Here is a 24,863-nt window from a genome sequence, read left to right on the forward strand (position 1 = left end):
GACATAACCACCTATACCCAAGGTATCCTGTGGATACCCTATGGACTCTGAAGTAGAAAGTGTGGGTTTATTTTGCTCAAGGGGGCGTTACCACGCCTCCCGTGATTAGGCCACGTCCCCTTCTTCACCTGGGCCCGGCACGGCTCTCTACGCCTCTGCCTACACCCCATGGTATCCCTGTGGATCCTAATGGACCCTGAAGAAATACAGGTTTACATTAAAACAAACGTATGTGCATAGTCAAACAATTTTACTGTTGTAACAATACATTACATACACATACCTCCAGTCCCAAATGTCCCAATTATTGGCGAGAAAGGCAGTGCCAGTGACTGGCCTGAATCACCTTGAAATGGGGTGGGCTTTACTGTAAATGGTCATGGCTTAATGTAAACGTACGTCTGGGTGGGCGAAGCTTTAAGCACCGATGTCTAACGCCTACGAGGTGTGTGCACTCCTTTTATTAAAAGTACATTGATTGCTTGATCCCAACCTACACACATATTTATAGCCCGCCCACATTTCTCTTCAAGTTCAATTGTTTTTCCGCAGCATCCTGGGAGAGAGAGCCGCAGCACGTCGCTATGTACAAGCGCTCTCTCTCTCGTCGGCAGCAGGGCTGGCTCTGGGTCAGGGCAGCAGAGAAACAGTCACTCTTAAAAACAAAAGGCTGAGCTGAGGCTGAGCGGGCGGTGCCATAGAGGTCAAGAGTCCCGGCTGCTGATTGACAGAACAGTAATTCCCAAGCAGCCAATCAGGACTGGGGGCGTGTTTCGGTATTTACCGTTCCTGGAAGAAGCGCTGCAGGGTGAAGTCAGTATCAGTGCAGGTCAGTAGTACTTGAGTCAGCAGCTTACAGTATTGTCAGAACTTTGGAAGGCTTCCAGCCATTTCTACTATGCAGACATGAGTGACATGCCTGTGTCAGGGTCACATGAGGCATACTGTACTGTGCATGTGTAACTGCTTTGCTGGAACGACTGCTCAGTAATAAGTTGTGCATGCAGGGCCACGGACTCTTCTCTGTCTTACAAGGAATTTCTGACAGTTTGGTAAGATAATATTGTTAAGACACTCAGCTTTCTGATTTCTCTATTTCATTTTACTGAGCATGTTTTGTTTGTGTTGGTCTCTTTGTGACAGAAGCTATTGCTAGGTTGATGCAGGGACTCGTTTCCTCATGTGTTATTGATTCATTGTGCATTATGAGCCTACAGTAGGTTATTGATGTGGTTTAATTTTTGTAAACTTTTACGTTTATATATAGTGTTATCATTTTAAACTGTTTTGCACTTTTTATAGTCAGGTGAGCTTCTTCAAGAAAGTATAGTAATACAATTTTTGTTATTTTACATAAAATGAATGACTGGAGTAAAGACTTGTATACACCTCTGCAATTAACGTTTAATATATTTGGCATGGTTAATGCATGAAATCTAAAAAAAAAATAGTTAAAATACTTTATTAATGTGTCAGTATCTTTCATGAAACTTATTATTGCACAGAAAATGCATTCTGTAACCTCATTACCACTGCTCTCTTATTAATGTCTAAAAAAATTTCAAAAACACTTCAACAGATATGTGTGTATCCTGACCATTTCTACGCTTCTAACACTGGCCGGAATGCAGAAAAATGGCTATGACACATCTTAACTACAGTACAATACAAATACACTCATGTACGGTCACTCAGACTGTATACATTTTATTACTTTGCACTAAGCCCCAAAATAATTGGTCTCAGGTATGAACCGTAGGGTTAAAGTTTCACTGGTCAGTGTTACACTGATATTCAACTGTAGGTCAGTTTAAAATTAAATATTGCCTTTACACTCCATTACAGACAGCTACAAACCCTTCCACATCTTTAGCACAGTATCCTAATCTTATACGGGATGGCCTCAAGTTGCAGATGGTTGAGAGCTAGCATGGTGGATAGATTTAGGGACCTATGTATTAAGCTGTTGTTTACATAAAATGATACAGAAACTGTAGTTTCTGCATAATCTTATGTATTGTAGTAATGTACTAAAAGAAATATCCTGCAAAGTGCTAATTAGCGCTGCAGATCGCAGTCCCCATTATTATCAATGGGGACTACGATCTGACCCCTATGTACTAAACTTCAAAAAGCAAAGAGTTTAGCCCCAGGTACACTACTACTACTTTTTCGATCTCTCCACCGTAGCCCCAAGACGGCTCCGGAAGCTGACACTGTGCGCATACGCAGTGCCAGCTTCCCCCAGAGAAGTGTTTTACTTCTGTGAAAGACTTCTTCTATTTGCCGTGGATATAACACGCAGGAACAGCGGTTACCGCATAGCTCGACAAATTTTTGTAACATCTAGGAGCCACCTTAAAAGTTTAGGAGCAAGACCATCCTCTATTACTAAAATATATGAAAGCTTGTATAGACCACCACACATGTCCTTTCAGTGCCCCTCAACCTCCCCCACATGCCATCAATTCACCACACATGCCTCTTTATTGGTCACCAGATTCTGCTACATGCCCATACCAGCCCCTGTAATAGTGTCCCCAGTAGTAAGCCCCCTGTAATAGTGCCCCCAGTAGTAAGCCCCTGTAATAGTTTCATGACGTCTCTCCCATAGTGCCCGTGGGGGCAGCCGGACGCCGGAGCTCAGGAGTGCGCTCCGTCTGCGGGTAGTCGGGTGCCCGCTGGTAAAATGTCAGTGGCGCCCGGCAAATGGAGCCTCCCTGTGGGGCTTGGAAAACTCTGTCGCCAGGACTAAAATCTTAGTCACCATGGCGACCGGGATTTGTCGAGCCCTGGGTTACCGCAACCACTGTAACCTCAAGTTCCCCTTTGTAAATAGCAGAGATATTTTCGTTAAAAATGAAAATATCCCCGGCGATATGGATAGAAAATAATCATGGCTGGTCCGCGATTATTAGTACATAGACCCCTTCGTAACGTATTGAAATCACTCTGTATTATTCAGCTCAGTAATGCAGACCCTTTGGGGCAGATTCAAACAGCTTCTCTTCATTAACTGTAGAAAGCATGGAATGGCAAACAGAATCTGCCTAACGTAACTGGCAGATAAATGTGCAACACGAGCTGCCTTCACCTTGAATTGGATTTGCTTCTTGGTGTAATTGTATGTGAAATAGTGTGGTTAGCTTGCATGACAGGCCAGCTTTAAACTTTCTTCCATTTTATTTCTTATTATTGATAGGGCTTCCCATAAGAATAATAGGCCTCCTTACAAATTTTGATCCTGGGCCTACCTCAATGTCCTATATCAAAACTCAACAGCTAACAAAATTATGTTTAGGAAAATATTTATGTTTTGGGGTGAAGAAAGTAACAAAACATAACATTTGAACATAACAGTAATTCCCCCTCTTCCCAAAACAATTATGGTTTTGGTTCTGTTTGAATAAAACCACATTATCCATACCCTCTCGGAGGCCTAACAGTCAGTGACCAGGTATAAAATCTGAGAGTTGCAGGTATACAATTCTGAATAACCGAGCCTAGATCATTTATAACCTGATCTTTTTCTCTTTTAGTACTTTGCTAAATGGCCAAGAAGCTGCTGCTGGTAGATGTGGACTGTGGGATAGATGATGCTCAGGCACTTATGTTGGCCTTGGCAGCTCCACACGTTGAGATTCTGGGGATAACTTGCTGCCATGGGAACTGTACATTAGAAAATGTCTGCAAGAATGTCCTGCGTGTTCTACAAACCTGCAACAGACTTGAGGTGAGCACTCTTTCCCTATTGTCAGATGGACCTGAAAAAATAGCAAAAAAGATGAACTGTTATAGAGGGGGAAAAAGAATCTGCATTAACTGTCACCTAAAGGAACTATTTATGCACATGAACACATTTACAGTAGCATCATAAGAACAAGCATTGACATGAGGCAATATTTTATTTTATGAAGTAGAGACTTTAAAAAAGAATGAAATGTATGCTAAAAAATTTGATTTAACAATTTTCTTTATTTGTTGCTTTTAAATATATATCATGCTATTTTTTTGGTCATTTTGTTTAAAAATAAAAATCTGTACACAGAAAAAAAATATGAAATTTAATATAAATGCTAACACAAAATGCATATTAAATGTTGATTATTGGAACAATTGAGACCGTCTTACTGGTTGTGTTTTTAAAAGTATGGTTACTTGAAATATTGTTTTTATCTGGCAGATCCCTGTATATAGTGGGGCCAGTAGAGCACTACTGGGAAATTCTATTAATGCAAGCCATTACCATGGAATAGATGGCTTGGGTGATGTACAAGATCCTACCTCCCCTGGTCTTGACTTACTACAAAAAGAACATGCAGTTCTTGCACTGCTGAGGATAACCAATGAATATCCTGGACAGGTGGGTTAATTCAGAAACTATAATTTACTGTACAGTAGTCACCCTTTAATATTTAAATGATTACGTAGTTTGTACAAATCCATGGTAACTTTCTGTTGTTAATGTTAATCCCTACTGGGCAAACACTGCACCTTTCTACTTGGAATACCCAGGATTATCTTATATTTATAGATGGTACTAATTTTGATCAATCGTTCAAATCTTTTGCATGTTCAGTTTAAAGGGGCCAGTTCAAATAAAAATCACACACTGTATAGGCCAGTATGCAGTCATTATGTCAACATGGTCTGAATATCATATATGCACAAAAAAAGAAACAAAGGGGTCAATCCTATTCCGTGCAAAGGGTGCGATGTGCCGTTGCAACAGCAATAAAACACCGGCAATGGACCGGCACATCGCAGCCCGACTTGAACCTGAATTCACCAAACTTTGCTTGCTGCCCTATGAGGCTGCGAGCAATATTAGGCGAATCCGGGCTGTCGTAAAGTGCGGCCACTGCCGCGAAGACTCGCACCGGCGAGATCATCGCGGGTAATAGGATTGGCCCCAAAGAAGTCATATCTGGTGGGTACACTTATCTATATGTTATTTTACAAATCCAATTAATAATGCTATGAGTTTAAACGTTCATCACATATATATTTTTTCTTTCCTTATTTGGAGTAACATATCTACAATATCAGAATAAGAGAAGACGTGTGGTTTTATGTTGGATTGGGGGACAGCGCCTTTGGGAACGCTCATTGCTTTATCTATATATTTGGAGGAGTGGTGCTCCTGGGCGTATACTGGGTTGCAGTCCCAGAGCGCAAGCGGTTGGATTATTATTTTGTATTTAGACGTTCCATATCGTCTGCCCCTGCGGTCCAGAACTGTTACTTCTAGGTCCATATCGTCACCCCGATTTGCCCCGCTTGGTTTTGACGGCATGGTTCTTGAATCCAACCTTTGTTGTGCAGATTTGTGCAGTTCAGTCGGGTTATTAAAAAGATGGCTCAAGAATTGTGTAAGATTACCAGAATAGTTGAGTTTTCAAAGGAAAACTTAAAGGTTGTCAGGTTGGTGAAAAGTTTTGCTGTATGAGGGAGGGAATTCCATAGAGTTGGTGTAACTTGATAAAGATCCAATAATCAGGAATTCTAGCAGGTTGCAAGTGTGGATGAGAGGTCCAGGTCTTATTCAGAGTGTAGGGGTCTAGTTGGGATATGCTGTATTTTAGACTAGGGAAGGATGTTTTTGTGGTGATGCGGTTTCGCTAATGGCTCATTTTGCAAGGAATATTGGAAGCTGCTGTGTCTTGTGTGAGATGTCCATATTCTGGAAATGTATGCACATAATTTGGAAACAGCCTGGGGAACTGATGCATAGTATATCTTCACACTGTATGTGTTCCAGAACTGAGCGCACACAAGTACGGACAGTGCATAGTAGTATGCATTTCAATTGCATCTACACTTATGAATGAGGATGCATATATGGTTGTTTTACCTTTTTAATAAATGTTTAGCTGCTTACTGTTAATGAGGTGTAATCTACTTCTAGTGCTGCTTCCTCATTATCCAATTTGGGGAACACTGCTAAACTGATATTGGGTTAGGTGGGCTGGGCTACAGGAGTACACACTAGAAAGTTAATCTGATTAACACTTTGTCCCCACTTAATCCCTCCCGCTTCCCCGAAGCCTCAGTTGTTTCCTTCTGCCACTATGTTTAGGCACTATGTTTAGGCACTATGGGCCTGATTCAGACCCGTTCGCAAGCGCTGAGCGCTCGCAACCGGGTCGATGGTGGCCCACAGCGTATGCACACGACGGAGCCGGCTCCGTCGTGCGCATGCGCGAGACCTGGCTAACGATGGGCACTCCGTCGCTACGGGTCTCGCAACAAAGGGGGCGAGCTGTCGATGTTGAGTGACAGCTCGCCCCCTTTGGTGGGCGGGCCGGGGAGTGGCTGCCCAAACGGAGGTGTTCCCATGAGAATTCATGTCGTTTGGGGGCGGCCCCATTAACATCACAAGTGATGTCAGTGGAGAGCTTCCGGCTCTGTTAGAGCCGAAAGCACTCTGGGGCTTGCGGCCATGAGACCCTACCACAAGGGTCTCGTCGCAAGCCCAATGGTCGCGATGGTCTTGACCATCGCGACCATCATCATGGCCGCTCGCTGTAGCTGTGGGTGGTCACCCACAGCTATGCGAGCGACCAGGAGGCCGTTCTAAAAAAACAAGAGCCCGGCCCTGATTCAGAGCGACCAGGTCTGAATCAGGGCCTATGTTTCCAGCTCCTTAGTTAGATTTGTTTTAACTTTCTTGATTTGCCTTTTTGGTCACCGGCCTCAGCTACTGTTTACTGTTTTCTAGAGTGTCAGGCTTAATGGAACAGATTGCAGCTTCAACTCTAATGTCTATGGTGCGTTCTGGATCCCAACAGATTACTTTCCCTGGAGAATATGATTCTGATTCTTGCCAAGAGGAGGGAGAACTTCTGGATCCTGATTGGGAAGATCAGACTGGTTAGGAGGAGAATTCCCCAACTAGCCTGCAAGTTCAGGATTTGATTGCTGCAGTCAGGCAGACCTTAAACATTTAGAGGCAGAGGGTTCTGAGGCAGGTACCTCGTATTCTCTGTTCAAGCGTAGACAGAAACAGGTGGTCACTTTTCCGCTATTTTCTCATTTTGCGGGTACATTGACAGAAGCCTGGTTAAAGCCTGACTGACTGTTTCAGATTCCAAGCCGATTTAAGTCAATTTATCCGTTCTCAGATGAGGACACGACCAGATGGGAGGTGCCTCCCCGAGTAGATGCGCCTATCGCCAGGCTTTCGAAGCTATGGTTCTTTCTACTATGCAGGCTGCGTCCTTAAAGGATCAGTCTAAGAGAAAAAATGAAGCATTGCTCAAGTCTATTTTTTGTTTCACAGAAGCTTCTTTATATCCAGCATTGGCGATTGCTTGGGTAAACAATGTCCTGGATTATTGGACTGAGCAGTTGGCTTCAGGCATGCAATCTGATGCTGATTCCACCAGGTAGGCCAGATCCGAGGGGCCTAAGTATATATGGGCGATGCAGCTTTGGATGTAGCTTCACTGTTGTCAAGGATTTCAGCTTTGGGAGTCTCAGCTAGATGATTGCTTTGGCTCTAATCTTGGTAGGCGGATCCTGAGTCCAAGCGCAATCTGGAAGCTGTTCTATTTCAGGGGGACATGCTGTTTGCTCTAGAACTTTCTCAAATTATTTCTCAAGCAATGGGGAAAAAAATCCCTTATTTGCAAGTCTGACCTCCAAAATCTAAGTCTCTTCGTTTCTGGTCAGGACTGAAATTCATCTGCCACAGGTTTCGATTCTCAGGGGTATGAAACTCCTGGGAAAGATGGTGGTGTTGTTTGAGGCAGTTCCTTTTGGCCATGTTCCATGATCATCCTCTGCAGACCCAAATTCTGGCCTATTGGGTCAGAATGGAGCTTTGTTTGGACAAAGTTTTTCTATTTGTCTCCTCAGATGTGACAATCTTTTCAGTGGTGTCTACAGTCTCAGAACTTGTCCAAAAGCAATACCTTCTTAATATGAGATTGGACCCTAGTCACCACCGATGCAAGTTTAATTGGTTGGGATGTGGTGACCCTTGGTTTCCAGCTTTAGGGCCGTTGGTCCAGGTCTGAGGCACTGCTCCCATTCAACATTCTGGAAATTAGCGCAGTCAGACTGGCTCTTTCACAAACTCAGGATGTCCTCCACAAAAAGTCGGTTCACATTCAGTCGGACAATGCCACAATGGTTGCATATATCAGTCTCCAGGGAGGCACTTGGAGTCTCCAGGCTATGTTGGAGGTGGTCCAGATCTTTTCTTGGGTGGAGGCCTGGGTACCTGCGATATCGATGATCCACATTCCCGGGGTGGAAAACTGGGAGACAGACTTTCTAAGTCATCACTCAGTAGTGATGGAGTGGGAACTCCATCAGGAATTTTTTCAGGCCATAGCAGACCGTTGGGGTATGCTTGATATAGACCGAATGGCAACTTCTTGTTAAGGAAAGAGGCCAATCTATGGAGCAGGGTCCAGGGACCCTCGAGCAACTTTGGCGGACACTGTCTGTTCTGTGGTCCTTCAGACTGGAGTATCGTTTTCCACCTCTATATATGGTGACCAGATTGCTTCAGAAGGCTTAATGAGAGGGTCTTTCGGTCATTCTCATTGCCCCGGATTGGCCACATCGAGCGTGGTATTCGTCTTTGCAGGGTCTTCTGGCCGACGATCCGTGGTGTCTCCTCCTCAGAGAAGACCTACTTCGACAAGGGCCATGTCTTCACCCCAGTTTGTCTAGATTAACTTTGATGGTGTGGCTCTTGAGACTAAGCTCTTGAGAGCATATAGTTTTTTGATACCAGTGGTTTCTACTATGTTTCATGTCAGGCAGCCAGTTTCATCAAAGATTTATCAACCATGTCTGGCATCTGTACGTTTCGTGGTGTGAACGTTGTTTCCTTTCGGCTAATATCTTTTTCACAAGCGTTTAGTGGTTATTCTGGAGGTGCAGACTTTTCTGCATGGGGTGTTGCACATCCACCCACCTTACATTCCTCCTATCCCTCCTTGGAATTTAAATTTGGTCCTGGACACTCTTCAAAAACCTGACTGGTATTGTCACAGGCTGCCGTAATGAGAACGCAGGGCGTGGCTAACGCCGGGCGATCGTTCGATGAACTCCTCTCCATCAGCTGTTCATCATCCTTGGTCTGTCCTGGATTGGCTCCTGTGGCTATTTCCTCCTGGTGCGAAGGCTGCTCCGGTGCCGGTGATAGCGTTTCACGTTTTTCCGGTTTTGGTGATGTCTCCTGTTATCCAGTCGAGTACCCAGTCCTCCTGTCAGCTTTTGTTACCTGCCCTTTGTGTCATCCAGGTGGCACAGTCAGCACTCTGTGTCCAGAGTGCACAGTTCTGCATCCAGCTGCTTGTGTCAACCCGGCGGCAGAGGCTGCAATCCAGCATCCAAAGTACGCAATAAAGCATACCATCGCTTGTGTGAACCCGGCGGCACAGGCCGCAATCCAGCATCTCAAGTGAATCCTGTGGCCTTTCGACTAAAGTTACCCCGGACTCTCAGGATCAGTAACCCAGCATACCACCGCCTGTGTCAACACAGGTCCTTCATCAAAACACTACAGCCAAGGCTGCTGCACTGTCCAAAAGCTGCATCTTGTTCTACAGCCCACAGGCCACAGCTTGCCAAGGTTTAGCAGCCCGCAAGGCTGCTGAACGGCTCAAAGGCTGCATCTTGTTCCACGGCCCTCAGGCCACAACAAGCCAAGGCTTACCAGCCCTCAAGGCTGCTACACAGCCCAAAGGCCGCATCTTGTTCTTCAGCCCACAGGCCACAACAAGTCAAAGACTTACCAGCCCTCAAGGCTGCACCACGGCCGCAGCTAGGCAAGTGTTCCAACCCTCAAGGCTGTTGCGGGACTATATCCTCTGAAGATAATACTCTCTCCATAACAGGTACCCGAATTGGCAGCTCTGTCTTGTACGCCTCCCTTAATTATTTTTCATTCTGATAGGGTGGTGTTACTGACTAAGCCGTCATTCTTGACTTAGGTAGTGTCCAAGTTTCACCTGAACCAGGACATTGTTGTTCCTTCTTTTCCAGGTTATTTTTCTTCTTTACTTCATCCCTTAGATCTGGTGAGGGCATTATGGATTTACATTCATCGTACCTCGGTCTTCCACTGTTCTGATTCTCTATTGGTGCTGGTGGATGCTCCTTAGCATAGCTGGCCAGCCTCCAAGTGTTCTGTTTCTAGTTTGGTGACGGCAGATATTCGTCAGATATATTTGTCCTCAAGTGTGCCTGTTCCTACTTCACTCCGTACCCATTCGATGTGTGAAATCGAAGCTTCTTGGGCGGTTCACCATGGTGCTTCGGTGGAACCATTGTGCAGGACGGCATCCGGGTCTTATGTGCAAACGTTCACCAAGTTTTTCCGTTTTCATACTTTTGATTATGCCGAGGCTAGTTTCGCCCACCGTGTTTAGTGTGGCCTTGCTGGGTGAGGCCCCCCACCTGTTGCTTTGGGAAATCCCAGTGTCAACTTTATAGGGTCTCACAGATCGGATGATGAGGAAATTAGATTTTTTTTTTTTTCATCTATCTGTGGACCACTGCGAATTCTGCGTCTCTAGCCTTTTACTGATTTTGTTCAGTTTATAGTTGTTAGAGTGGTGCAACTTTGCTTCTCCAAACAGCTTTGTTAGAGATAACTGAGGATTCAGAGAAGCAGGAGGGGTGAAGTGGGGGACGGGGCCAATACGATTAACTTTCTAGTGCCTACTCCTGTGGCTCAGCCCACCTGACCCAGCGTCAGCTTAGTAGTGTTACCCCAGATGGATGATGGATTTTATGGTGAGTACATAAAAAAGAATCCAATTTTATTTCACCCCCTTATTTTATTTATACAGTGTACAGTTTCTAATGACTGGTGTTAATATTATTAGCTAGGTTTTTTGCTTATGTACTTAAAGTGTGTATTTATATTTTTAAAAGCTGATAGTTAATATGTCAAATAAAAATGTAACTTTGTTAAATAAATACAGAACTCTTTAGACAAGAAAAGATTATTGATTTAAGCACTGTGCTATGCCTCATGACTCTACCCACAGCCACATGGAGAATATTATATTTTTATTCATTCTTGCTTGCAAAAACTATGTAACAAATTGGCCACCCCAAATCCAGCAGTCGTGAATTGCATCCTACACTGATTTGAAAACCCTCTCACCTAGATGAGGGACTTCATATTAACTAAACCTTTGCATGTACAGATCTAGAATTCCCTCTTTTCTGTACACCAGAGTTTCAAAACTATAGCTCTCAGGTATCCCTAACAGTGCATGTTTTACAGATATCCTAGTTTGTGCATAGATGTATTCATTACTGGCAGACACATGTTAAAAAATCCCAAGGTGATGCTAATTATTTTACGTGTGATGCAGAGAGGATCTGTAAAATATGCATTGTTAGGGGGTCCTTGAGGACTGGAGTTGAAAACGCTTCTGTACACTTTCTTCAGGTTTATCAGATCATACAAGCTGTGCATTGGTATGATAAGCTAGATATGACTCATTATCAGAGCTCACAGTTAAAGTGTATACATACAGATGTGTCCACATACATCTTACTTACGCGTTAACAGCCCTTCGAGACTCACCATGTCGTGGCGTGACTCTGTAGTGCTGAGCATCTTTTTGTGCAATGTTTTACTTTCAAATGCATCTAATTTGCAAAGAAAATAGGATACACAAGCATCATTTGAAACACAAGAAAGAAAAAAGCCAAGATATAATACCAAGTGCACTATTTGGATACAATATTTTTCTTAGAATAATCTTCTGAAAAAAATGTAATTAAAACATAATTTCTACTTCAGGGTCCATAGGGGTCCACAGGGTGACCTTGGGGTATAGCTGGACCCTGGATTCTCGGGCACCACGGAGTTAAAGCTTTTAGCTGCTCCCAGGATGCACTTGGGTCCATCCTCCCCTATACCCCGCCCCCGAGCCACAGGCACCTCAGTTTAAGATGGTGCCCGGCCGGAGTCGGGTCACCCTGCGGGGGGGTCTGCAGGAGCAGCCCCCTAAAGCTTTTTATTTTTATTTTTTAACTAAGTTAAATTAATTTTATTTTTACTTCAGTTTTTTTCTCCAGAGCGGCAGCGATGGGCTGTCTGTACAGACGCCCACGCTGCCGCTCATTCTCCCTGCTGGCGGAGACGCCGGGGAGATCAAGGTAAGCTGCGCACCGCTGATTAGCGGCGGTGCGCGGGTTCCTTTTAAGTGCAGTCCCATCCCCCCGGTCTAGGGGACAGACCGGGGGCGCTAGCGGTGGCGGCGGGCTCCCCCTCTATTGGAGGAATACCCCACTAGACCACCAGGGTAAATAAACGGCAAGCGGGATGCCGGCAACCCGGGGGTTAAATTTGCTTGCCAGGGGAGGAAGCCTTCCTGTCTAGCGGCTCCTCCCCTCAGCTCAGCGCGCCTTTCAACTAGTAGTCTGGCGTCGCTGAGCTGCAGATACACGGCCACTCCTCCTCTGAAGTCTCCAGCAGCCATTTTCTCCAAGTGGCAGCGCAGATACTCTCGGAGCACGCGGGCCGGCCCCCTGTGTACCTCTCCCCTGCAAAAGGACAGTGTACACAGCACTATTGCTAGTGCTGCCTGTCTGTGTCTTTTTTCTACTTACTGTCAGCCTATACCTATCCCTTTCCTTCTCCTATAAGCCCTACAAATGTGTGGGGGAAGGGTGTTTCTACTGACCTCACTTATATAGATCACGTATTTGTGAGGTCCGTCACATACAGTTGTGTGCTACACAGTGCCATATTGTGGGCTGTTGTCCAGCACACGGGTGAGTGCGCACGTTTTCTTCCTAAGTCATGTCTGAGGAGATTGAGCACTCCGGGGCTCCGGTATTGTTCTCCTGCAGACGCTGTTCTGCTGGAGTGGATAGGGAGGATTCGTCACAGGACGGCCTGTGCGGACGGTGCCAGGCGCTACCTGGTATGTCTAAACCTACTATGTCGCAGGAGCCACCATGGGCGATGTTTTCCCAGGTGCTGGTGTCCATCTCGGACCGTCTGTCGGTCCCGACTGCCGTCCCTACTAGGGCGTTGCCCCAGCCTGCCATCCCCCATTCCCCGGGTGTCCCACAATTATTGCAGACTCCCCTGGGGTCTCAGCCTGTTGGTCCCTATGCAGGGTTGCCAATCTATATACAGTCCACCCCTGTGGCGCAGCAGGCTGTGGTGCCGTTTCAGGCCCCTGGGGCAGCTCCTCCACCCTGGGTGGATGCGCTTTCCCACACTGTCCAAGATTTGGCGGCAGCATCTTCGGCTTTTCAGTTGATGTTGCGCAGTGACGTGCCCTCCAGGGCGTCTAAACGCAGTTATGGCGCAGGCTGCGCACTTTTCGGACTCTGAGGGGTCCTCGGATGATGGTGAGGTGCAGGATGACTTGGCCTCAGATGCCTCAGTCCAGGAGGTAGACACTAAGTCTTCCATCAATGTGGTTAGGGCGGTGCGGGCCATTCTTCTGATTGAGGATGAGGCACCCGCTCCCAAGTCGAGGTATCCTAGTTTTAAAAAAGCTAAGGTTCCTTCTGCAGTGTTCCCCTTGTCTGATCAGTTGACTGATCACATGGCGGTGGCCTGGCAGACGCCCAGTAACGGAAGCGCATTGTAAGAAATGGGAAACTCCGCCTGCGGTCGATTCCCATGTAACACGCCTCATCAGGAGTGCTACTTTGCCATTGCCGTCTATATACTCGCTGAAGGATCCTACTGACAGGAAGGTGGAGACTTGTCTAAAGTCCATTTATTCTCTCTCAGGGGCTGTAGCCCGGCCGTCCATGGCCATCTCCTGGGTGGCCAAGGCCATTGAGGGGTGGGCCAACTCCTTGGAGGACACGTTTACGGATGAAGCTCCGGATGTCCAGAGGGCGTTGTTAGGACAGATGAGAGATGCCGCCTCCTACATTGGAGAAGCATCTTTGGATGCTAGCCTTCTGACCTCTAGGGTTTCGGCGGCAGCAGTGTCTGCTCGCAGATCCTTGTGGTTGAGGTCTTGGAGAGCAGACCCGGATTCAAAGAAAGGCTTGGAGGCCTTACCTTTTAATGGAGAGTTACTATTTGGTGCGGACCTGGACAAAATAGTACATACCCTGGCAAAATCCAAGTCAGCCTTCCTCCCTTCAGCTGCTATACCTGCTAAGGTCCGGAGCTCGGCCTTTCGTTCCTTACAGGTTCAGGGCAAGGCAAAGGGTCAGTCCTTCCCGAGGCAGTCCGCACCCAAGACCGCCTCAAAGCCAAAGAAGCAAGCCTGGAGTGCTAGGCGCCCTTCTTCCAAGCAAGAAGATAAGCCTTCTGCGTGATGGGACAGGCCTCCCTCTGGGGGACCCCAGAGTGGGGGGCCGACTTCTTCAATTCACCCAGTGCTGGCACAATACCACCACGGATGCCTGGGTGCGAGAAGTGGTCTCCCAGGGGTACGCCCTGTCTTTTCGGCACAGGCCGCCTCGCCAGTTTTTTTGCACAAGTCCTTCTCAGGACAAAACCAAGGCCTTGCAGGTTCAGGAAGCCGTAGAGGCCTTGCTGACGGCGGGGGTCATTATACACGTACCACAGTCTCAACGTGGGATGGGGTATTACTCTACGCTGTTTCTGGTGCAGAAACCCAATGGCTCTCATCGTCCCATCCTCAATTTGAAGTCCCTGAACAGGTTTCTCAGGGTTCCCAAATTCAGGATGGAAACTTTGCGTTCCATCATTCTGGCGATGGAACCGGGGGATTATAATATTGTCTCCCTGGATATCCAGGACGCCTACCTCCATGTGCCTATAGCAACATCGCACCAACGGTTTCTGCGGTTTGCTATTCTCCACAACCAATACCAATTCAGGGCTCTACCCTTTGGCCTCTCCACGGCACAAAGGGTATTTACCAAGGTGATGGCGGTCATGGCGGCTCACCTTCGGAGCCAGGGGATACGGTTGCTACTGTATCTAGACGACCTCCTCTTGCTGGCGAGCTCCCCGGAGGTACTGATCCAGCATCTCCACCTGACGGTCGCTTGTCTACAGGCGCACGGCTGGTTGATCAACTGGAAGAAGTCCTCCCTCATCCCATCACAGCGGATGGTTCATTTGGGGGCCCTGCTGGACTCTCGTCAGCAACTGATTTTTCTGACTCCAGAGAAGGTCTCCTCCTTACAGCTGCGGATTCACAGTTGTCTGAGCAGTGGCAGAGTGTCGGTGCACTCAGCGATGAGAGTTTTGGGGTCCATGGTGTCGGCATTCGACATGGTGGAGTTTGCCCAGTCCCATTCCAGGCCCCTGCAGGGGCTGATTCTTTCGGAATGGAACGGATTGCCACACAGGATCCGCTCTCAGATGCTGGTGTTGTCCTCGGAGGTGCGTCTGTCCCTAGCCTGGTGGCTGCAGACGGCTCATCTCCTCGAGGGGCGCCCCTTTTGGATCCCGGAATGGGTTCTGCTCACGACAGATGCCAGTCTCCGGGGTTGGGGGGCGGTGACAGGCTCCTTGTCACTTCAGGGTCGTTGGTCGGCGGAGGAAGCGATTCTTCCCATCAACATCCTGGAACTGCGGGCAGTATACAGAGCCCTGCAGTCGTCCGGCACCGCTCTTCACGGAAGGGCCATTCAGGTGCAGTCAGACAACGCCACCACGGTGGCGTACATCAATCACCAGGGAGGGACTCGCAGTCGAGCTGCGATGTCGGAGGTGTCCCGCGTCCTGGCTTGGGCTGAGCGCTATCTTCCAGCTCTCTCGGCAGTCTTCATCCCGGGAGTCCTCAATTGGGAGGCAGACTTCCTCAGCCGTTACGACGTGCATCCCGGGGAATGGTCGCTTCATCCAGAGGTATTCCAACTACTCGTGGACAAGTGGGGGCTGCCAGAGCTGGACCTGATGGCGTCCCGTCACAATCACAAGCTGCCCGTGTACGGGTCAAGGACAAGGGACGCAGGCGCAAGTCTGATAGACGCGCTGTCGGTGAGATGGCTGTTTCAACTGGCTTACTTGTTCCCTCCGATATCTCTGCTGCCTCGGGTCCTGCGCAAGTTTAAGTAGGACGGAGGCACACTGATCCTGGTGGCCCCAGCGTGGCCCAGAAGGCCGTGGTACTCCGATCTGCGGAGCCTGTCCATCGACGCTCTGTGCCTCCTACCTCAACGGCGGGACCTGTTGTCTCAGGGGCCCTGTCTTCACCCGGATCTGGGTCGACTATCTTTGACGGCGTGGCTCTTGAGACAGCCGTCCTGAGGTCTCGGGGCTTTTCTAGCTCCATTATTACCACCATGCTGAGGGTGCGCAAGCCTGCTTCCGCGAGGATCTATCACAGAGTGTGGCACACTTACTTTCAGTGGTGCGAGGCCAGAAAATATGATCCCCAGGTGTTCCGGGTTTCGCATATTCTGGCTTTCCTTCAGTCGGGTTTGGACTTAGGATTACGTCTTTCCTCACTGAAGGTGCACGTGTCTGCTCTGTCGGTGTGGTTCCAGCGCAGGATTGCTGCTATGCCGGACGTACACACCTTTTTCCAGGGTGTTTTAAGAATCCAGCCTCCCTTTGTGCCACCTGTGGCCCCGTGGGATTTGGCAGTGGTTCTTCGGGCCTTACAGGGTCCGCCTTTTGAGCCCTTGGAGTCAGTGGAGCTCAAGTGGCTCACTTTTAAGACTGTTTTCCTCTTGGCAATTGCTTCTGCCAGGAGGGTTTCAGATTTGGGGGCGCTTTCTTGTCGTCCCCCTTTTCTGATTTTTCATCAGGACAGAGCGGTGCTTCGCACTCGTCCTGATTTCCTGCCTAAGGTGGTTTCCAGGTTCCACATTAATCAGGAAATTGTTGTACCAGCCTTTCAGTCGCCTGATCTTTCAGCTGGGGAGACTTCCTTAGACGTTGTCCGTGCACTCCGGGTTTATGTGGACCGGACTAGTTCTGTGAGGAAGTCGGATTCTTTGTTTATCCTCTTTGGTTTTCACAAGAGGGGTTGGCCTGCCAACAAACAGACTCTAGCCCGTTGGCTTCGTTCTGTTATTATTGAGGCTTATATGCAGGAGGGTTTACCTGTTCCAGCCTCTGTTAAGGCTCATTCCACTCTGTCTGTGGGCCCTTCTTGGGCTGCTAGCCGTGGCACCTCTGCTGTTCAGCTATGTAAGGCGGCCACCTGGTCTTCCATTCAGACCTTTTTGAGGTTCTATGCGTTTGACACCTTTGCCTCTCAGGAGAACCCGGCGCCCAAAGGATGCATCCTATCAGCACAGGAGCGTCCCCGCCCTTAGTTGGACTGCTTTGGGACATCCCCAAGGTCACCCTGTGGACCCCTATGGACCCTGAAGTAGAAAACAAGAGATATGGTAAGAACTTACCCTTTCTTATCTCTGTTTCTACGAAGTGCATAGGGTCCACAGGGCACCCGCCCTGACGCACCTGGCTTCATATGGGCTCTGTGACTGGTCACCGGTTTTCCGTCTCCCATTTCTGTGAGTAAGGTTCTTGTGTGTTCCAGTCTTCCTTCTCTCTGTTTCGTCTCCTCCTCCGGCCTGGGCTGCTTACCAACTGAGGTGCCTCTGGCTCGGGGGCGGGGTATAGGGGAGGATGGACCCAAGTGCATCCTGGGAGCAGCTAAAAGCTTTAACTCCGTGGTGCCCGAGGATCCAGGATCCAGCTATACCCCAAGGTCACCCTGTGGACCCTATAGACTTCGTAGAAACAGAGATAACAAAGGTAAGTTCTTACCATATCTCTTGTTTTTTATTAGTTATATATTAAAACTATATATATTCTCTTATCCATATATTGGCGAAATATAATAAAAAATTTGAAAGATATTTATGATAGAATAAATGTGTGTTGAAAATATAGAAAAAGTGATTAAGATTTAAAATGAAAACCTGCTGTCTTCGGACTGATAACCGTCTATTGTTAACCTTCCCGATTTGGATGAAATTATATATGTGAGTACTATAGGAGAGCACTATTACAGTAGTTATATTGCTCCAAAATGCTACTTAAGCATTACTGAAATGGGCTTATCGATGAGCTACTGTATATGGTATATCTAATAGTATTATGCAGAGATGAAGCACCTAGGAAATGTCTATCTCAAAGTAGTGAATAATATATTAGGAATAAATCCTCAATTGATTCATTGGCACATCCATCTCATTCTTATTTTCATAGCTGATTGTTAGATGAAGTGTGTTACTGCTATGCTGCACTAGTACAGTAGTATCACCTGTTATTAGATATCCTTAATACAGTGCATATTTCTAATCTAGAAATCCTGTAACTGGATTGAATTCAGCGACATATGCTTCTCATGTCTTTCTTTATAGCTTCATTGTTACCAATCATTTGTAACTGTTAAGTTGCAAGGTAATGATTCTTCATAGTAAAATACCAATATAATTGTTTCAAATGATGTATTAATCAAGACTGCTGAGTAGCACCTCCTATAAATATGTATATATGTTATATATAAGAATATATTACAAATGGATTATAATAATAAATAATAACAAAAATTAGTAAAGGGTATCAAATATTAGCGGAGCTTTGGAATCCAAAAAAACAATACATGTTATAAAAGGAAAAAATGCATGCTCTACTACAGTAATACAACTAAACTGATGGTTAAATACCCTCTTAATGTGTCCTTATGCATATTAAGTCCTCAAATACAATTATGAACAAGGTGCAGTCCACTTCATAATAAAGAACCAGGATACAATTCTTTCTAAACCACTTCACTCTTTCGTGTTTCTAAACGAAATGTGTCCCCTGTATTCCCATTTGCTTATAGCATAATAGGCAGTTAGAACACAGAACATAAACAGGGCCGTAGACAGTCGGCCTGGGCCCCATTACTAGCGAGGGGGTGGGATGCGTGGCTACACCCCGTTAGAAAAAAAACTTATTGGCAGCCCCACTTAGCGGCGCTGGGGTGGGGAGCATTGTAAGCCCCTCAGGCTGTGCAAATCCAGGGGGGGGCGCGATCAGTGTGATCGCTCCCTCCCAGAGGCAGAGGAGAGGAGATTGCTGGCGCTCAGCAGTGAGCAGTCTCCCGCAGCAGCCGAGCACACAGCAGCATGTACTGGCCCCCGCTGAGCCCGTCCAACAAGTAATTAGTACAACCCTTCCCCCCCCCAATTCCCCTCTCAGTGCCCCTGAACATAACTACAGTAGTGCAGAAACCCTTTGTTAATATTGTGCATTTTGTTGTTTTTAAATTACTTTGCCTTTCAAACATATAAGCATACAGTATATTTAGTCCACAGTGCCACTGCTGAAAAAGCTGGATTATCCTCTCCTCTATGATGTTGTGAAGGAGAAGACAGACCTTGGACACTGCATCCACCTTAGAAACTACCAGCCACTGCAATATTTCTGCAGGTCACTGTTAGGAGCCAGAGCCACGCTTCACACGTTTCAGACCTATTTTTGTCCTTTGACCAAGTCCAAACATATAAATACTGTACCTCCAGACAGGAGGAAACGAGGGCACTCACCAGACTTCAGCATTAAGTCATTGTTTAATTCGTCATAATACTCAGCCAAATTCTATATTCAGTGTCAACGTTTCACTCCCATAGGACCTTTGTCAAGAGGTCATCACATAAATCCCAGGAGAACATCCATGAAAGACATGCCTTTATTACTTTATTTTATTCATTATTTTTCTATAGGTTTCCATTGTAGCAACTGGTCCATTGACTAATCTCGCTTTAGCTTTAAACATGGATACCACCTTTCCACAGAAGGTTAAAAACCTTTTCATTATGGGAGGTAATATGGAGTGTAAGTAATTATCTTCTACTATACTGTAATACATTTCTATGTGTTAGTGTTTATATAGTAAAGTGCTTTGTCAAATATTGAAGCAGCCATATAGAAACATAGAATTTGACAGCAGATAAGAACCACTTGGCCCATCTAGTCTGCCCTTTTTTACATTTGGGTAACCTCAACCTTATGTGACCCTCAGTTCTTTGTAAGGATATTCTTATGCCTATCCCAAGCATGTTTAATTGCTCTACTGTCTTAGCCTCTACCACCTCTGATGGGAGGCTATTCCACATAGCCACTACCCTTTCCGTGAAGTCATTTGGATAAGTGGAATATTGTTCATGTTGTTATTGTTCCTTGCATCGATGATTGCATAGTTTGTGACTCCTGAGATATATTGTCTATATCCAGACAACAAGTCTGGATATAGACAATTTTGATATGTAGTTTAAGGTGTCAGCCAGCTGCAGGCTATTTTTGTTTGAATTATCCAAGCCTTTCAGTTTATCACAGGATACAGAATGATTTCTTTATTGTTAACTTTTTTTTCTTAGTAATATACTGTACCTATGCCAAATAAACTAAAATAAATACATAGATGTCACACTCTAATATATCTATAGCAATATTACAACCTATAGACAATTGCCACTAAGTTGTATGTTAACTGTTACCCAGTGGAAGTATTGTTCTGATTAACATTCATTTACAGTGCATCCGGAAAGTATTCACAGTGCTTCACTTTTTCCACATTTTTATATGTTACAGCCTTATTCCAAAATGAAATAAATTCATTTTTGTCCTCAAACTACCCCATAATGACAATGTGTAAAGTTTTTTTGAGATTTTTGCAAATGTAATTAAAAAAAAAAAAAAAAAACTAAGATCACATAAGTATTCACAGCCTTTGCCATGAAGCTCAAAATTGAGCTCAAGTGCATCCTGTTTCCACTGATCATCCTTGAGATGCTCCTACAGCTTAATTGGAGTCTACCTGTGGTAAATTCAGTTGTTTGGACATGATTTTGAAAGGCATACACCTGTCTATATAAGGTCCCACACACCACACTTGACCGTGCATGTCAGAGCACAAACCAAGCATGAAGTCCAAGGAATTGTCTGTAGACCTCAGACAGAATTGTCTAAAGGCACAAATCTGGGGAAGGATACAGAAAAATAGGTCCCAATGAGCACAGTGGCCTCCATCAAGAAGTTCGGAACCACCTGGACTCTTCCTAGAGTTGGCCGGCCGTCTAAACTGAGCGATCATAGGAGAAGGGCCCTAGTCAGGGAGGTGACCAAGAACCCAATGGTCACTCTGTCATAGCTACAGCATCCTCTGTGGAGAGAGGAGAACCTTCCAGAAGGACAACCATCTCTGCAGCTATCCACCAATCAGGCCTGTATGGTAGAGTGGCCAGACAGAAGCCACTCCTTCGTAAAGAGCACATGGCAGCCCGCCTGGAGTTTGCCAAAATGCACCTGAGAAACAAAATTCTCTGGTCTGATGAGACAAAGATTGAACTCTTTGGCGTGAATGCTAGGCGTTATGTTTGGAGGAAACCAGACACAGCTCATCACAAGGCTGATACCATCCCTACAGTGAAGGCTGGTGGCGGCGGCATCATGCTGTGGGAATGTTTTTCAGCGGCAGGAACTGGGAGACTAGTCAGGATAGAGGGAAAGATGAATGCAGCAATGTACAGAGACATCCTGGATGAAAACCTGCTCCAGAGCTCTCTTGACCTCAGACTGGGGCGATGGTTCATCTTTCAGCAGGACAACGATCTTAAGCACACAACCAAGATATCAAAGAAGTGGCTTCAGGACAACTCTGTGAATGTCCTTGAGTGGCCCAGTCAGAGCCCAGACTTGAATCCTGGAGAGATCTGAAAATGGCTGTACACCGACGCTTCCCATCGAACCTGATGGAGCTTGAGAGGTGCTGCAAAGAGGACTGGGTGAAACTGCCCAAAGATAGGTGTGGCAAGCTTGTGGCATCATATTTAAAAAGACTTGAGGCTGTAATTGCTGCCAAAGGTGCATCAACAAAGTATTGAGCAAACTTTTTACATGTTGTCATTATGGGGTATTGTGTGTAGAATTTTGAGGACAAATATTAATTTATTCCATTTTGGAATAATTCTGTAATATAACAAAATGTGGGAAAAGTGAAGCGCTGTGAATTCTTTCCGGATGCACTGTATATAGCACTATTATATTAAGCAGGCAGAATGTACACTAATATAAGGTGAATCTAGTCAGAGGCCAATACACTTAGACTCATCATATTTTTGAACAAATGCTAAGAACACCGCAGTTGTTAATACGTACATTAAATAATAAGACTGGGTAAATTGACTCCTATCCAGAAATAAGAACATGAAAGTGGTACTGTTCAAATGTTTATATTAGATTGATACATAAATACAGCAGTCACTGTGCTCATTACTTAACAAAACAAAAGTTTTGGGGGATGACCTTTCCTTGACGATACCATTCATAAATTGAGTGTGTTGATCATTAGTAAATGTTATCGCATTTTAAAGAGCAATTATCATTTCTGCTAAAGCAGAACTTGACCATGTTTACTGATAACCTAGTCAGATATTGGAAATACCACAGCCTGCATTCTGATACAGGCAAGGACGTGTTAGCGCTCCTGCGACAAACCTAAACACGTTATGTACAAAAGATGATGATTTATTTGTTCTACATATATTTTTCTTATATTTGTTAGCCCGGGGAAATACCACCGTTTGTGGAGAATTTAACTTTGCATGTGATCCTGAAGCTGCTTACATTGTCCTGAATGGCTTTGATTGTCCAACCCATATTGCCACCTGGGAATTCACATGCCGTAATGGCCTTTCTTGGGTAAGTTAGGGAGGCCTTCTTATATTTTTTTTAAATACATTTCTGCTAGCCAGCTTCTTCATAGCTTTAAATGTGATCTGTCAACAGTCTGTTATAAATTATTGTTACAAAGATTTTTAGCTGCCTGCATTAATTGTAAGAAAGCCAGACCAAATACTTATATCTGACCAGGGGGGCACTCATCGGTACTCTGGGAACTAATATAAGATTAATATGTGCTCCGCTGCAGAGTTCTTCTCTTTTAAGCATCAATTTTGAAACATTTAGTGAATTTACTACAAAGATATGTCTAACGATAAGAGTTCCCATTAACATTATAATGTGACCAAAACCGTGTTACTGAAGTAGACAAATATTTTGTCAAGAAGTCTACAAAGACCGCTCTTGTAAAGTTGTAACAGCAAAGACCTGTAATGACCACTTTGTTTTCCTAGACATTCTACCATGAATGGCTCTCCCAGAATAGCAAAAAAGCAGAGTTTATGAGAAAGATCACAGCAAAATGTGACCAATACACCACAAGCTGTTCTATCAACCCCAATGAGTTATGGACCAAAGAATTTGTGTCCTGCGACTCCTACGCCATGGCCGCAGCCATAGATGACAACTTTGTCACCAGTGTCATTCACTGCGTGGCAGATGTAGAGCTCAGTGGCACCATGACGCGAGGAATGATGGTATTGGATACACTAGGAAAGCTGCAAAGGAAGCAAAAAGCTATTGTCATGACCAAATGTGACACAGAAAAGTTGAAATACCTGCTGATGAAAGCATTGCAGTAATAAGGAGCAATGCCATTAAAGTTGTCAACTCTCAACTAGTGCACATTGAGCAGAACCCAGGTACTGTACTTACCATGATACGTGTTTGCAGTGGGAGCAGCAATGTGTTACACCATGAGCACATCCTTAATGTTTGGAATGGACACTATTATTCAGCAAAGTGTATTAATTGTGACTGAGAAAGTACATTGGAAATAATAACTGATTACAGAGGCCAGAAAATACGATGGTCTGTCTTTATTGGTGTATTCAACATTGGTTGGTTGTGGCAGTAACAGTATTTTGCGTAGACTTACTGTAATTTGATAATTTAAGTGATTAACTTCTGTAAGAAAACAGTAGGATATAAATGTAACCCCTTTGTGGCTGAGGGTCTTCTCTACTCTGTGCTGATGCTTTTTAGAACTTTTTTTAGGGTGATCATGTTCCAACATCACAAAACAAGAAAAATGTGTTCTTTGCACCTCTCAATTAATTTTAACATAACAATTTTCTACAAATCCTCTTGGCCAGTCGAAATGTTACCACACTGTGGTATATTGGCACCATTACACAGGAGAAACGGGAAGGTAAGGGGCATAATATGACCTGCCACAGAGCAAGAAAGAAAAAAAATAATAATTCCAAACGGGTGGCACTCTGCTCAATAAAGATCAGGGATATCACCGTGTTCAGTCATCTTTATTGAGCAGAGAGCCACCCCATTGGAATTGTACTTGGGCTGACTGGTGTCAGACCTGATTGGAGGGTACCTGGACATTTTACTTGTGATCATCTGGAGTGCCACCCTTGGATCTCTTGTGTATATATAATATATACACAGTATATATAGCGGGTAAAATAAGTATTGAACACATCAACATTTGTATCTATAAATATATTTGTAACGGGGCTATTGTAATGAAATTTTCACCAAATGTCAGCAACTGGATGCAGTCGGGAAGCCGGTGTACCGAATCCCGACCGTTGGCTTCCCGACTGTCTACTCCCGGCAGGGGGCAACAGGCGTCGATATCCCGACACCTGTCATTTTACCTACGCTGGGAGCCCTACACCCGGCTTACCGATCGAAGGTAAGCCGGGTACAGACAGCCGCAGGGAGGAGGGTTAGGTTTAGCGTTCCCGGGGGGACTTAGGGTTCGGTACCCCCCGGGAGGTTAGGTTTAGTCTAGGGGAAGGGGGGGTTAGGGTTAGGCATCCCTGGGGGGAGGTTAGGGTTAGGCACCCCCCTGGGGGACTTGGGTTTAGGTGGTGGGGAAGGGGGTTTAGGTTTAGGCACTTGGGGGGAGGTTATCGCCGATTTTGGCTTTTCGCGAGTAACTGAATCCTGCCCTCAGTCGCACACAAATATACAAGTGTCGCATATCTAAATATTGCTGTCTCATGAAGCAATTTGTCACATCTGATTGCAACAAAAATGCATTTTCAGGTGAAACAAAAAGATGTTTGTTACTACTGTTTTTTCCATTTTTTGTACAGAAGTTATTCTCTAC

General features: G+C 45.5%; 1 protein-coding gene across 2 annotated transcripts; it reads left to right on the forward strand.

The window, feature by feature from the left end:
• The first annotated feature begins 584 nt into the window (after window positions 1-584).
• On the forward strand, window positions 585-24,537 carry LOC148538127 (nucleoside hydrolase-like). 2 transcript variants are annotated; one of them, XM_088456737.1, is made up of 6 exons: window positions 585-829; window positions 3,540-3,733; window positions 4,184-4,363; window positions 19,612-19,723; window positions 22,452-22,588; window positions 23,023-24,537. In XM_088456737.1, exons 2-6 carry the CDS (start codon window positions 3,551-3,553, stop codon window positions 23,368-23,370), a joined length of 960 nt encoding a protein of 319 aa, XP_088312863.1. In that variant the 5' UTR covers window positions 585-829; window positions 3,540-3,550; the 3' UTR covers window positions 23,371-24,537. The 2 variants fall into 2 exon arrangements, with proteins under 2 accessions (XP_088312863.1, XP_088312855.1); XM_088456729.1 differs by lacking the exon at window positions 585-829 and adding an exon at window positions 846-1,052.
• The last annotated feature ends 326 nt before the right edge of the window (window positions 24,538-24,863 follow it).

This window comes from Taudactylus pleione, unplaced genomic scaffold (assembly GCF_031769625.1).
Source record: "Taudactylus pleione unplaced genomic scaffold, aTauple2 ptg000041l, whole genome shotgun sequence".
Taxonomy (NCBI): Eukaryota; Metazoa; Chordata; class Amphibia; order Anura; family Myobatrachidae; genus Taudactylus; species Taudactylus pleione.

Excerpts from the sequence above, each read along its gene's own strand:
- LOC148538127 (XM_088456737.1), top strand. The coding sequence starts at position 3,551 with ATGGCCAAGAAGCTGCTGCTGGTAGATGTGGACTGTGGGATAGATGAT. Across the intron at positions 3,734-4,183 it reads AAACCTGCAACAGACTTGAG|ATCCCTGTATATAGTGGGGC; the intron begins GTGAGCACTCTT and ends TTTATCTGGCAG. Across the intron at positions 22,589-23,022 it reads GCCGTAATGGCCTTTCTTGG|ACATTCTACCATGAATGGCT; the intron begins GTAAGTTAGGGA and ends TTGTTTTCCTAG.